Genomic DNA, 13,004 nt, shown 5'->3' on the forward strand with positions numbered 1-13,004 from the left:
AGTATCATTTTATTTATTTATTTATTTTTTCATTTTGAAATTAAATTCAATGGGGTGACATCAATCAATAAAAGTACATAGGTTTCGGGTGAACATCCCTACAGCTTTTGAACTGTTTGTGTTGTGTGCCTATCAGCCAAAGTCAAATCATTTTCTGTCACGGTATATTTGTCCCTCTTTGCTCCCCTCCCCCACCTCATCTCCCATTTCTCTTTTATCTATGTCCATGAGCCTCAGTTTTATGTCCCACCTATGTATGAAATCATCTAGTTCTTAGCTTTTTCTGATTTACTAATTTCACTTAATGTTCTCAGGGTCCACCCATGTTGTCATAAATGGCAATATGTCATCATTTCTTATGGTTGAGTAGTATTTCATTGTATATATGTACATCTTCTTTATCCAGTCATCTACTGAGGGACACTGGTTGTTTCCATGTTTTAGCCACTATGAATAATGCTACGATGAACATGGAGGTGCATTTGTCTTTACTTACCAATGTTTTCAAGTTTTTTGGGTAGCTACCCAGTAAAGGAATTGCTGGGTCATATGGTAGTTCTGTTCTTAATTTTTTGAGAAACCATACTTTCTTCCATAATGGCTGTTCCAGTTTACATTTCCACCAGCAATGAATGAGGGTTCCTTTTTCTCCACAGCCTCTCCAACACTTGTTATTACCTCTGCCAGCCTGACAGGTGTGAGGTGGTATCCCATTGTAGTTTTGATTTGCATTTCTCTGAGTCTAACAGCTACCAAAGATGAGCATCTTTTCATATATCTATTAGCTATTTGTATGTCTTCTTGGGAGAAGTATCTGTTTAGGTCCTCTCCCCATTTTTTAACTGGATTGTTTGCTTGCTTGTTGCTGAGCTTTGTGAGTTCTTTATATATTTTGGATATTAACCCTTTATCAGAGATGTTATTTCTGATAATCAATTCCCATTTGGTTGGCTGCCTTTTTGTTTTATTATCCGTTTCTTTTGCTATGCCGAAGCTTTTTTTTTTTTTTTTTTTGTATTTTTCTGAAGTTGGAAACGGGGAGGTAGTCAGACTCCCACATGTGCCTGACCGGGATCCACCCGGCATGGCCACCAGGGGGTGATGCTCTGCCCATTTAGGGTGCCACTCTGTTGCAACCAGAGCCATTCTAGCGTCTGAGGCAGAGGCCATAGAGCCATCCTCAGCGCCCGGGCCAACTTTGCTCTAATGGAGCCTTGGCTGCGGGAGGTGTGCCGAAACTTTTTGTTTGATATAGTCCCATTCATTTATTGTTGCCTTTACTTCCCTTGCCTTTGGGGTCAAATTCATAAAATGTTCTCTATGGTCAAGGTCCGTAAGTTTAGTATCTATGTTTTCTTCTATTGATTTATTGTTTCAGATCTTATATTTAGGTCTTTGATCCATTTTGAATTGATTTTTGTGCATGGTGACAAGTTGTAGTCAAGTTTCATTCTTTTGCATGTTGTTTTCCAGTTTGCCCAGCACCATTTATTGAAGAGGCTTCTTTTTTCTCCAGTGTCTGTTTTTGGCTCCTTCATCGAATATTATCTGTCCATATATTTGTGGTTTTATTTCTGGGCTCTCAGTTCTGTTCCATTGGTCTGTTTTTCTGCCAGTACCATGCATGCTGTTTTGATTATCGTGACTCTACAGTATAATTTGAAGCGAGGCAGTGTGACACTGCCAGACTCATTCTTTTTTTCTCAGGATAGCTTTGGCTATTTGGGTTTTTCTATGGTTCCATACAAACCTGGTGATTTTTTTGTTCTATATCCTTAAAAAAATGACAGGAATTTTAATGGAGATTGCATTAAATTTGTATATTGCTTTGGGTAATATGGTCATTTTACCTATGTTGATTCTTCCAATCCATGAACATGGAATATTTTTCCATTTTATTGCATCTTTTTCAATTTCTTTTAATAATGCTTTGTACTTTTCAGTATATAGGTCCTTCACATCCTTTGTTAAGTTTGTTCCTAGGTATTTTATTTTATTTTATTTTTAGTTGCATTGTAAAAGGAATTGTTTTTTTCAATTCATTTTCTAAAGTGTCATTGTTGGCTATAGGAGAGCAGTCAACTTTTGTATATTGATTTTGTATTCCATGACTTTAATATATTTGTTTATTGTTTCTAATAGTTTTTCAGTGGAGCCTTTGGAGTTTTCTATATACAGGATCATGTTATTGGCAAAAAGTGATACCTTCATTTCTTCTTTCCTGATATGGATGCCTTTTATTTCTTCATCTTGCCTGATTGCTCTGGCTAAACTTCCAGTATTATGTTGAATAAGAGTGAAGTGAGTGGGCAACCTTGTTTTATTCCTTTTTTTAGAGAAAAAGCTTTCAGTTTTCACATTTAATATGATATTGGCTGATGGTTTGTTGTATATGGTCTTTATTATGTTGACATACTTTTCTTATGTACCCATTTTATTGAGTGTTTTAATCATAAATGGATATATCTTATTGAATACCTTTTCTGCATCTATTGATAGGATCATGTGATTTTTGTCCTTTGTTTTGTTGATGTGAGTGTATTACATTGATTGATTTACATATGTTGAACCACCCTTGGACTCCTAGAATAAATCCTACTTGATCGTGATGTATTATTTGTTTATTATTGATTTTTTTAAAGAGAGAAAGGGAGAGAGTGAGAGAGACACAGGAACATCGATCTGCTCCTGTATGTGCCCTGACCGGGATCGAACTGGCAATCTCTATGCTTCAGGATGATGCTCTAACCCAGGGGTCCTCAAACTTTTTATACAAGGGGCCAGTTCACTGTCCCTCAGACCGTTGGAGGGCTGGACTATAAAAAACTATGAACAAATCCCTATGCACACTGCACATATCTTATTTTAAAGTAAAAAAACAAAATGGGAACAAATACAGTATTTAAAATAAAGAACAAGTAAATTTAAATCAACAAACTGACCAGTATTTCAATGGGAACGATGGGCTTGCATTTGGCTAATGAGATGGTCAATGTGCTCCTCTCACTGACCACCAATGAAAGAGGTGCCCCTTCTGGAAGTGCTGTGGGGGCTGGATAAATGGCCTCAGGGGGCCGCAGTTTGGGGACCCCTGCTCTAACCAACTAAGCTATCCAGCCAAGGCATTATTTTTTTAAATGAATTGTATTCAATTTGCTAGTGTTTTGTTTAGGATTTTTGCATCTGTATTCATTAGAGATATTGGTCTGTAGATTTCTATTTTGTATTGTCCTTGCCAGGTTTTGATATTTCTTATAGTGAGGGCTTTTTGGTGATAAATTCCTTCAGCTTCTATATATCTGGAAAAGTTTTTATTTCTCCTTCATATTTGAAGAACAACTTTGATGGATATTGTATTCTTGGCTGGTGATTCCTCTCTTTCAGTACTTTGAATGTGTGGATCCCCTCTCTCCTGGCTTACAGGGTTTCTGCTGAGAAGTCTGATGATAACCTAATGGGCCTTCCTTTATACCTTATGTTCTTCTTTTTCATAGCTGCCTTGAGGACTTTCTTTGTCATTGACTTTTGACAATTTTATTACAATGTGCCTTGAAGAAAGTCTGTTTGGGTTGAGGTCACCTGGTGCTCGGTTTGTTTCTTGGGTTTGAAGATCTAACTCCCTAGTCTTGGGAAGTTCTCATCAATTATTGTTTAGATAAGCTCTCCTTTCCCTTCTCCCTCTCTTCTTCTTCTGAAGCACCCATTCTTATATTGCTCTTTCTGAAGGAGTCAGACAATTCTCGTAGAACTCTCAGTTTTTTAAATCTTGAGTTTCTCTCTTCTTCTCTCTGTATCATCTCTATTTGCCTGTCTTCAATGTCACTGATTCTCTCCTCTGTCTGGCTTGTTCTATTAGCTTAACTTGCTAGCTCACTTTTCAATTCATGACTGAGTTATTCATCTCTTTTTTAAAGTTTCAATCTCTTTGGTGAGGTATTTGTTTTGTTTTCTGAGCTCATTAAATTGCCTATCAGTGTTTTCTTGCATCTCATTGAGTATTTTCAGAACCTCAATTTTGAATTCTCTATCGTTTAACTTGAAGGTTTCCATGTGTTTGAGATTGCTTTCTGGAGATTACCCATTTTCTTTCTGAACTGCATCTATTTCTTGGGTAGTTATGATATTCCTTTTATCTCTCTCTTGAGGGCATTTGAGAGTGGTATTGTTAAGAAATCAAGCAAAGAATAACAATAACAAAATAAAAATAAAATTTAAAGTAAACATTAAAATTAAAGAGAAAAAACATTAAAAACAAAAAACTCATAAAATAATAAAAAAACAAACAAAACAACAACCACAAAAAACCTAAAGGAAAAACATTTCCATGAGGTTTTTCTATATTTTTCAACTAGGTGGCATTGGATTACAAGTTTTAGCTCTGTAAAATCCCAGGCTGAACTCTGCAGAGAAGCTGCTGTCGCTAAGGTGGAGGTAGGACTGCAGTTGCGATGATGAGTGGGACTTGTTATGAGGGCTTTATGACTTTAGTAATGGTGATTTCGGGCCTCCAGGTACTCCTCCCTGCGTCCCAACACAGCAGGGGACCAGACACACAGCACCTCTGTTCTTCAGCTGTGTGGTATGTCTCTGTTACTCTCCGTAACTGAGAGAGGAGGGAGGCAGTATCTGGGAGGCTGGAGGGTCTCACTTCGTATTTTTGTGTCTCTGTCCAAGAGCAGGCTATAGGCCGACTGTGGGAATACTGGCAGTGACCCTACACTCTGCTGCTTTGGTTCAGTATCACACCAAGTTCTCCCCAATCTCTTTACTCCTCCTGGCAGAAGACCCAGTCACTCTGGGCTTCTCCCCTCTCTGGAGCCCGAGAGGACGAAAGCCTAGACCAGTGGTTGGCAAACTCATTAGTCAACAGAGCCAAATATCAACAGTACAACGATTGAAATTTATTTTGAAAGCCAAATTTTTAAAACTTAAACTATATAGGTAGATACATTCCTTATCGAGGCAGTACCCGCACATGGTATTTTGTGAAAGAGCCACACTCAAGGGGCCAAAGAGCTGCATGTGGCTCGTGAGCCATGGTTTGCCAACCACTGGCCTAGACAGTCCAGGCCTCTCCCTTCTCCAGAACCCAGGTGAGTGGGTCTTATCTTCCACACCCCTCCTCAACCCTTCCCACTTTTAGTCAATTGCATGTGCAGATCTTTCAGGCAAGCCTGCCAGCCCAACTGGGGTTTCTTCACTGTTATAACTGTTTAATTTGTTGAAATTTCAAGGGGAAGATCAAGGATATCTTTCACAGCTGCCATTACTCTGCTATCATCCCCTGGGACCATTTTAATTAAGATCTATTCTATTGAAGTGCTGCCTTTTGCTTTATGACACTGTTACTCAAGACAGTATTTTGTAGTAAGGTTAGGATTATAATGAAGAAAGAACAAGAATGGGTGAATTTATTCTTGAACTCTTTAGTTCTGGTAAACCATAAGAAGAGAAACACTACATGCACTGTTCTAAGCATATTACATAAATCAGCTGATTTACTTTTTAAACTCTATGGTGTATATATTATTTTTAATCTGGTTTTAGAGAGAAGATACAACTCAAAACTAGGCCTTAGAGTCTTGTGCTAAGTCTGTACTCTACAACCTTTCCATGTTGGAGCTAAGAAAACTCTATGCTGCTTTGGGACTTTAAATACTTTGAAAATCAGCTGGAGATATACTTTACATACAATAAACTTGCCAATTTTAAGTGTGCAATTTGATCGGTTTTGACAAATGTGCAGTCGGGTAATGACCAGCACAGTCAATGTAGGTTGCATTTCTACTACACCAAATGCTGTGGCCTCAGGGCATTCTATTGAAGATTTGAATGTTAATTATCTGTTTCTTGGAATTCTACCTGGGCGTGGACAGAGTAGTATCCAGATAAAATATACTTTTTCCTTATTCTCATAGGTTGGGATAGGACAAAACTTATGTTGAATAAATTTCCTTCACATTTCTCCTCCCCCCCCTCACTGTGAGAGTTAGTGAACTGATTCATTTATTGGAGAAACAAGTCTCTATGGTATTACTGTTCACTGACTTAAATTTCACGGGCTAAATAAAAAGCATGATATAAGGGTTCCCACTTGTGTTAGACGTCAAGTATGCTGTGGCTTTGAAGTCAAACAGATCTGGGCCTGAGTTGACTCTACCATCACTAGAGGTAGAAGCCTAGAAAATAACTTCACATCTCAGTTTCCTAGGTTCTTATCTATAAAGTGGGAATAAAAATTACTGCCTTGAAAGTGCTCAGTGTAGTATTTGGCACGCATTACTATCTCAGAAAATCATAGCTCCGTGGAATCTTCTGGAAAACAAACAGAATTACTAAGAGACTTGAACAGTGTTACTGGACTCAAGATAAATGTACAAAAACATAATTTCCTCGTTCCAACAGCTACCAATTAATGTCAGTAAAAAATACCATTCAAAATAGAAATAATTATAAGTAATAGAAATAATTATAAGTACATGGGACTAAATCTAGTTTGTTTTCTTTTTAAAAAGGTACATGTCCTGTATAAGTAATTTATTTAATAACTTAAAATAAGTAGGAGAGATTTACCATGTTCATGAATGAAAAGATAACATAAAGATGGCAATCATCTCTTCAAATTAATCTACAAAATCAATGCAATTCCACTCAAAATCCCAACAAACTTTTTAAAACTTGAAATATTTCTCCTAACAGCCATGTGAGCATATAAAGAAGAGAAGGGAAAATTTGCCCTCTTAGATATAAAGACTTATAAATATATAGTCATTCCCATATACAGGATCTTGGCATACAACAGAGATAGCGTTGTAAGTCAGCAGAGAAGGGCTCTTTAATGAAAGATGTTGGGACAACTGCCCACTTGTATGAAAAAGAATAAATTAGACTTCTATACCTTATAACATATACAAACATAAATGATGGGTGGATTGTATAACACAAGTAAAAGCCATAAAGGAAAACTTAACCTCATTGAAGAGAAAAACTTCTATGCCTCAAAATGTGCCCAAAAGTTAAAAGACAAATCACAGACTAAGAGACAAATGAGTAAGAAGGAATTCTGCCCACAGGGAGCCTTTGACCTTAAGCTTCCAGTCTTCCCTGAGATACCAGCCTGCCAGCCTATCCAGCAGACTAAGGACCCACCAAGACTCCACAGTCATGGGAGCCAGTTCCTTAGGAAGTTGGCCATGAGAAGAGCAACCTTAGGAAGAGCAACTACAAAGGCCCTTGAGAAGGGACAAGTGTGGTGTGTCAGGGTCAGAAGGGAGGTTGGTGGAGAGCAGTGAACAAGGTATGTGGTTTGAGGAGAGTCAGGGGCAGAGCAAGCAGGCTCGTGGGGGCCCTGAGGAGGAGCCTGGGTTCCACTCCGGCTGCAGTTTGGTCGTGTTGAGGATGGAGGACAGCAGAGGAAAGACAGAGACAAGTTAGGAGGTTGATACAGGTGGCCAGATGAGGGACTGGCATAGATGATCCTGGTTATTCACATGATAAAGTCCAGAACTCTTTCCCATTGAAGGATCTTAGCAAGATACATGGCAGTATTACCAACAGTCCTCCTAAATGACTGAGTATAAAATTTCCAAATTAACACACAATCATATGCAGAATATTTTAAAAAATTAAAAATACCAACTATAAAATTTCTTCACAGGTCTTTTGCCCAAACTGTTGGAACTTCCAGGTGTTCTTTGTGATTCTGTGATTACACAGTGTAGTAAGCTGAGCTACAAGTCTGCAGGGAGGTCCTTCCCCTGGGGCAGAGGGAAAATATCCCGGGAAGGAATGAATGCAGATGACCTGGAACTAGGTCCCTTATCTCCAACCGACTACAAGAAGCAGACAGGAGATGCCAGCAATCTCTGCATTATTCCATCCAGGTCCCAACACCGACTGATCCATGTTAAAGCTAGAAATGTGCTTTGACTCTCAGGAAAACTAACAAACCATGAAAAAATGTGTTCTCCCAAACATCCCGCATAACTAGTGGGACCAAAAGTCCAGTGAAAGTTGGGATTGTAAAAAAGCCTTAGATTTTTGCTGAAAGAGATGTGGGGACCCTTTGTACATACGGATCTGCTTGAGATTACAAAAGGATCATAGCTCTCAGGGAGCAGAGCTCAGAACTTCATCTCAGGATCTCTCTTGCACGTGGGTATTTCATCTAGCTCCTCCATCTGGGAGTTCAAAGGCAAACATTACCTCACTAGTCACAAAACTGGCATCACAAAGCTTGTGCCAACAGCAGGATATTTCCAAACTGTAGACCCTTTTGCTTCCTTGTGACCCCAAGTGGGCCAAGAGACCTGAGACAGATGGGCTCTCTGTTCTTCTCTGCCACGTCACTGAATGTCGGGGCTCCCCCCGGACTTTGTCCTGGGTCTCCTATCATTCTCCTCAACTCACTGCTGGAAAACCTCATCCCCTCAGACTTTAACTACATGCTGACAACCCCAACCTGTTATCTCTAGCAGGAGTCCATTAATCTAATTGTCAAATGGATATTTTCGCATGACTGTCCCAAAGACATTGCACACTCATCTTATCCCAGATACGCTCATTATCTTCCTTCTTCTCGCCTCCCCTAAGTTCCTCATCCTCCTATTCCTTCTCTCAACTGACAGCAGGCCACCTTCCACCCAGCGACACAGGCCAGTTGTCCAGTATCGTCATTTCCCTTGTCCTCTCTACCCGTGACTGTCCCCCCCCATTAAAGCTGATGAAGAGAAAGGGGTGAAAGTATGGACTTCTGTGGGGTGAAAAGTTAGGTGACCAAAATAGTAACTTGAGAAGAATAACTTACAACAATGAAAGCAAGATGATAAACCAATAAAGAGAAGCTTCCATTCTCATATTTCCAAACAGGGTTCCTGACAAATCCTTATGTTTCCAAAAGGTAAGATGTGATGCCTCTTTAGTACAGAAATATGTGAAATTTGTCTTCCTAAAACTAAAGACAATGACTTACACTGACCACATGGCTATGTACTTATTATATTGTTTTCCTGTATGTCATGTTCTTTATTTTGTTTATGCCTATGATAAATATTTGTATAAACAGAATACATCAATAACAAAGCAATTAGTAAGTTCTTATACGTAAAACTCAAGAGTTTTATTTTTAAACCAAAGTTTCAGCTAGATTTTTAGTCCAACTGTGCCTTCCTCACTCTCAGCAACTGCAAATAGAACTGCCTGTTAAAGTACCAGGATTTTTAATAACATCAGCCGACACCGTCAATTTTCACTCCCTGCTGTTGAACTGCCACGCTTGTCATCAGGAACGAGAGCATCGTCTGCCCAATGACACGAAAACTACGGAGTGGCTGATTGCCTCAGTTCTTATCTTAAGAAGGAAAATAAAAAAGGCCCTATGAGATAAGCAGCGGTAGCCACGACTAACATGTAATTAACCCGTGTTCCATTTATCTTTTGACACTGTTGTCACTCTTTCTCCGAATGTTTGTGAGCAAAATGGGAAGGAAGGGGGTGTCGGACCTGGTCCTAGGAGGGACGGGAGCCCCTCTGGGAATGGACACTCAGAAAGCCCGCACTGCCAAAGAACAGTAGTGTCCAGGAAACCCAGACAGTCTTGCTGAGACATTCTAACGGTAAAAATAGCCCTTTAGCAGAAAGCTTTCCACAAATAATTGTGTTCTTTTTAGAAGAGTTTGCTACACTCTATTTGGGAGCTTATTCTGGTAGATATATTTATGTGTGATATGATACTACTGAAAAGAGAGAAAACTTCAAATCAAGACATCCTTTAGGGCAGTGGTCCCCAACCCCTGGGCTGCGGACCGGTACCGGTCCATGGGCCATTTGGTACCAGTCCGCAGAGAAATAATAAATAACTTACATTATTTGTTTTATTTATATTTAAGTCTGAACAATGTTTTTTTGTTTTTTGGGTTTTTTTTTGTATTTTCTTTTGCATTTTTCTGAAGCTGGAAACAGGGAGAGACAGTCAGACAGACTCCCGCATGCGCCCAACCGGGATCCACCCGGCACGCCCACCATGGGGCGACGCTCTGCCCACCAGGGGGCGATGCTCTGCCCATCCTGGGCGTCGCCATGTTGCGACCAGAGCCACTCTAGTGCCTGAGGCAGAGGCCACAGAGCCATCCCCAGCACCCGGGCCATTTTTGCTCCAATGGAGCCTTGACTGCGGGAGGGGAAGAGAGAGACAGAGAGGAAGGCGCGGCGGAGGGGTGGAGAAGCAAATGGGCGCTTCTCCTGTGTGCCCTGGCCAGGAATCGAACCTGGGTCCTCCGCACGCTAGGCCGACGCTCTACCGCTGAGCCAACCGGCCAGGGCTGAACAATGTTTTATTTTTAAAAAATGACCAGATTCCCTCTGTTACATCCGTCTAAGACTCACTCTTGACACTTTTCTCAGTCACGTGATACATTTATCCATCCCACCCTAAAGGCCAGTCCGTGAAAATATTTTCTGACATTAAACCAGTCCGTGGCTCAAAAGAGGTTGGGGACCACTGCTTTACGGCAAGCGCACTCTGTGAGACAACTTGATTTTTGTTTAAAGCACCTTCGTTGTACATAGAGCCAATCAGTCCAATCTAGCCGCACATTTAAGACAACTGAGGCAAAATGAATAAATAAATAAGTAAAACCACTTTCTTTGCCGGAGTCTCAGAAAGGTCCCTGAGAGGTCAGTGAAACATGAGATGTGTAGATGAGGGTTTGAATTAATCAAGTTTCTAGGGTCAAGTAAATAGTTTATTAGCTAATATCTGCTCAGGCTCCAACAAACCCACCTTGCCGTCTTCACTACGTATTGGAAATAAAGATCGAAAGAACAGAATTTTTAAGTTCAAGATCACAAGTTCAACTCCTTCATTTAACAGGTGAGGACAGTGAGAGTCAGATAAATCAAGCTGCTGCAGAGAAAGATGATCTGCTCACAGTCACTCACCTCGTCATTGGACAGCTGACTTCTTGACTGTTCCACGGATGCCCCGCCCACCATGCCCGACGACTAGATTTGACTCCCCTGGAGAGGACCATGGACGAAGGCAGTGCGGTTTGATGGAAGTCACAACCGAGAGCCCTGGCACTGCTCTCCCGCCCACCAGCGCTGTTTGACTTGTGGTGACAACGTAACCCAAAATGAGCGCAGCGACCATGACTGCTCCCAGCTTTTTCTAAGTGTCTTGAGAAAGCAGCTTCCTGAGAAACCTCTGGAAAACTGCCTTATGAAAGTAACTTCAAAGATCTTCCTTGGGCAGCCCCAATAAAAGAAAGCCTTTATTCTTTGTGATTTCCTGGTGGATCGGCAGTTCCATCCACCGTCAGATGAGGTTCCCTTGAAGGACCCTCTGCACTCACCATGGAACCAGGGAGCTATGGTGTCCGATGTCTTCTCGTAGCCTGCTCTCAGAGGTAGCTGCTCCTCTTTAAACCAGCGGATGATGTCCTCCTGGGCAGAGCTGGATGCTGTCCTTGTCACTCCCTGATTTCTGTTATTTGTAAGACAATTTATCAAGTTACAGTGGACTACACTGAAAAGAATGCCTTCAAAATATGTATGTGTACATACAGATTTACAGGGTGAGGCAAAAGTAGGTTTACAGTTGTGAGTACCCGAATCACGGAGTTTATTCTTGTATTATTATTTATTAATTATTGTATTATTTTCCATATGAACAACTGTAAACCTACTTTTGCCCTAGAGAGAGAAAGAGAGAGAGAGAAATGAGAATTCTAGACATTGAAAGATCTAATTACATGGGCTGAGCTCATGGGAGGTTGGACGCCTACACACTGCCACAACTCCTCAACAGCAGAAAATAGGAAGGCACATATATCTGTCACTCGTCCTTCCTGTCCTACAGGGCTAATCCTGGGGATGAGCTACTGCTGTGTTAACACATAGATTTTAACTTATTTGTAGTATGAGTTAAAAGCTCCATTAACTGCTGATTAAAACCTGAGAAAATAAGCATTAAAAAGTGAAATGCACCCTCCAGCACTATTTTCCTGGGGAACATGTACTTGCAAACACAATAAATCAAATGCAATAAAATACACTTCTTTCCTAACATGTTCATTATTCGATTTTTCTCTTCTCTACCCACTCACCTCCCTGATTTAGTTTCTTCTCTGCCACACTTGGAAGAGGTTTAGTTCTGTTAAAAGAGTCTGAGAAATAAAAAGTTGAAGAAGAGTGTTTTGAGATTGGTAGGAAAGAGATAAAGGCAGCAGAAACCTTTGGAAATGAATTCAGTAGCAGAACTGAAGTTCTGGAAGGTCAGTCAATTTCCATTACAAAAAGTACCACTGCAGTACAATAAACATACCGCCGGGTGCCAGGCAACAGCCCACTATTTTGAGGAGAAGTCAATATAAAAACAATAAGTCTGGATGATCTAATGGAATGTCCTGTCATGGTAAATTAACATTATGACTCTTTATGCTCTTTATAACAAATGCTACCATGAGTTACATATGACATACATGTCAGATGGACATATATATGTATATATGCATACACTTACATACTTACATAGCGTGTTAGAGAAAATAGCCTACAATATTTGACTTGGAGCAGACACTGAACACACATGGGATTACATAAATTCTCTTACTAGTTTTCAAATTAGGTTTTTTGTTTCTTGAGAAATCTTTGGAGATCAAGGGAGAACTCCAAGGGCAGCTGGTCTCCACGTTTTCCTGGGCTGACTCCAAAGTGACCTTGGTCATCACTGATTAAAGTGCCAGCCGTAAAACCATCCAGTCTGGCTGCCTCATGTGAAGCGCTTCATGCAAGTGTCTTAAGTTAGAAAGAACGCGCTGACGGAGCCCAGCTCAGTACAGGCACAGCCCGGAATAAGGCACCTTCGTCGCTGTCAGTCACACGCTGCGCTGAGAACACTGCGGGCGGGCGAGGGCACAAGTCGCACTCCCACCCTTGGACGAGCCAGGAGACCAGGCGCAGGGACACACGCTGTCCAGCCAGGGGCCACGGCCAAGGCTCACAGA

The 13,004-nt window shown here is 40.7% G+C and overlaps 1 protein-coding gene across 2 annotated transcripts in view; it reads right to left on the reverse strand.

Annotated features, from left to right (window-relative positions):
• Window positions 1-13,004, reverse strand: part of SH2D4A (SH2 domain containing 4A) — a 76,343-nt gene that overhangs the window by 13,245 nt on the left and 50,094 nt on the right. For both annotated transcript variants that reach the window (XM_066380465.1, XM_066380466.1), the window contains exon 8: window positions 11,352-11,482. In XM_066380465.1, coding sequence (XP_066236562.1) covers window positions 11,352-11,482 — 131 coding nt within the window. The remainder of the gene's footprint in view (window positions 1-11,351; window positions 11,483-13,004) is intronic.

This window comes from Saccopteryx leptura, chromosome 4 (genome assembly GCF_036850995.1).
Source record: "Saccopteryx leptura isolate mSacLep1 chromosome 4, mSacLep1_pri_phased_curated, whole genome shotgun sequence".
Classification (NCBI taxonomy): domain Eukaryota; kingdom Metazoa; phylum Chordata; class Mammalia; order Chiroptera; family Emballonuridae; genus Saccopteryx; species Saccopteryx leptura.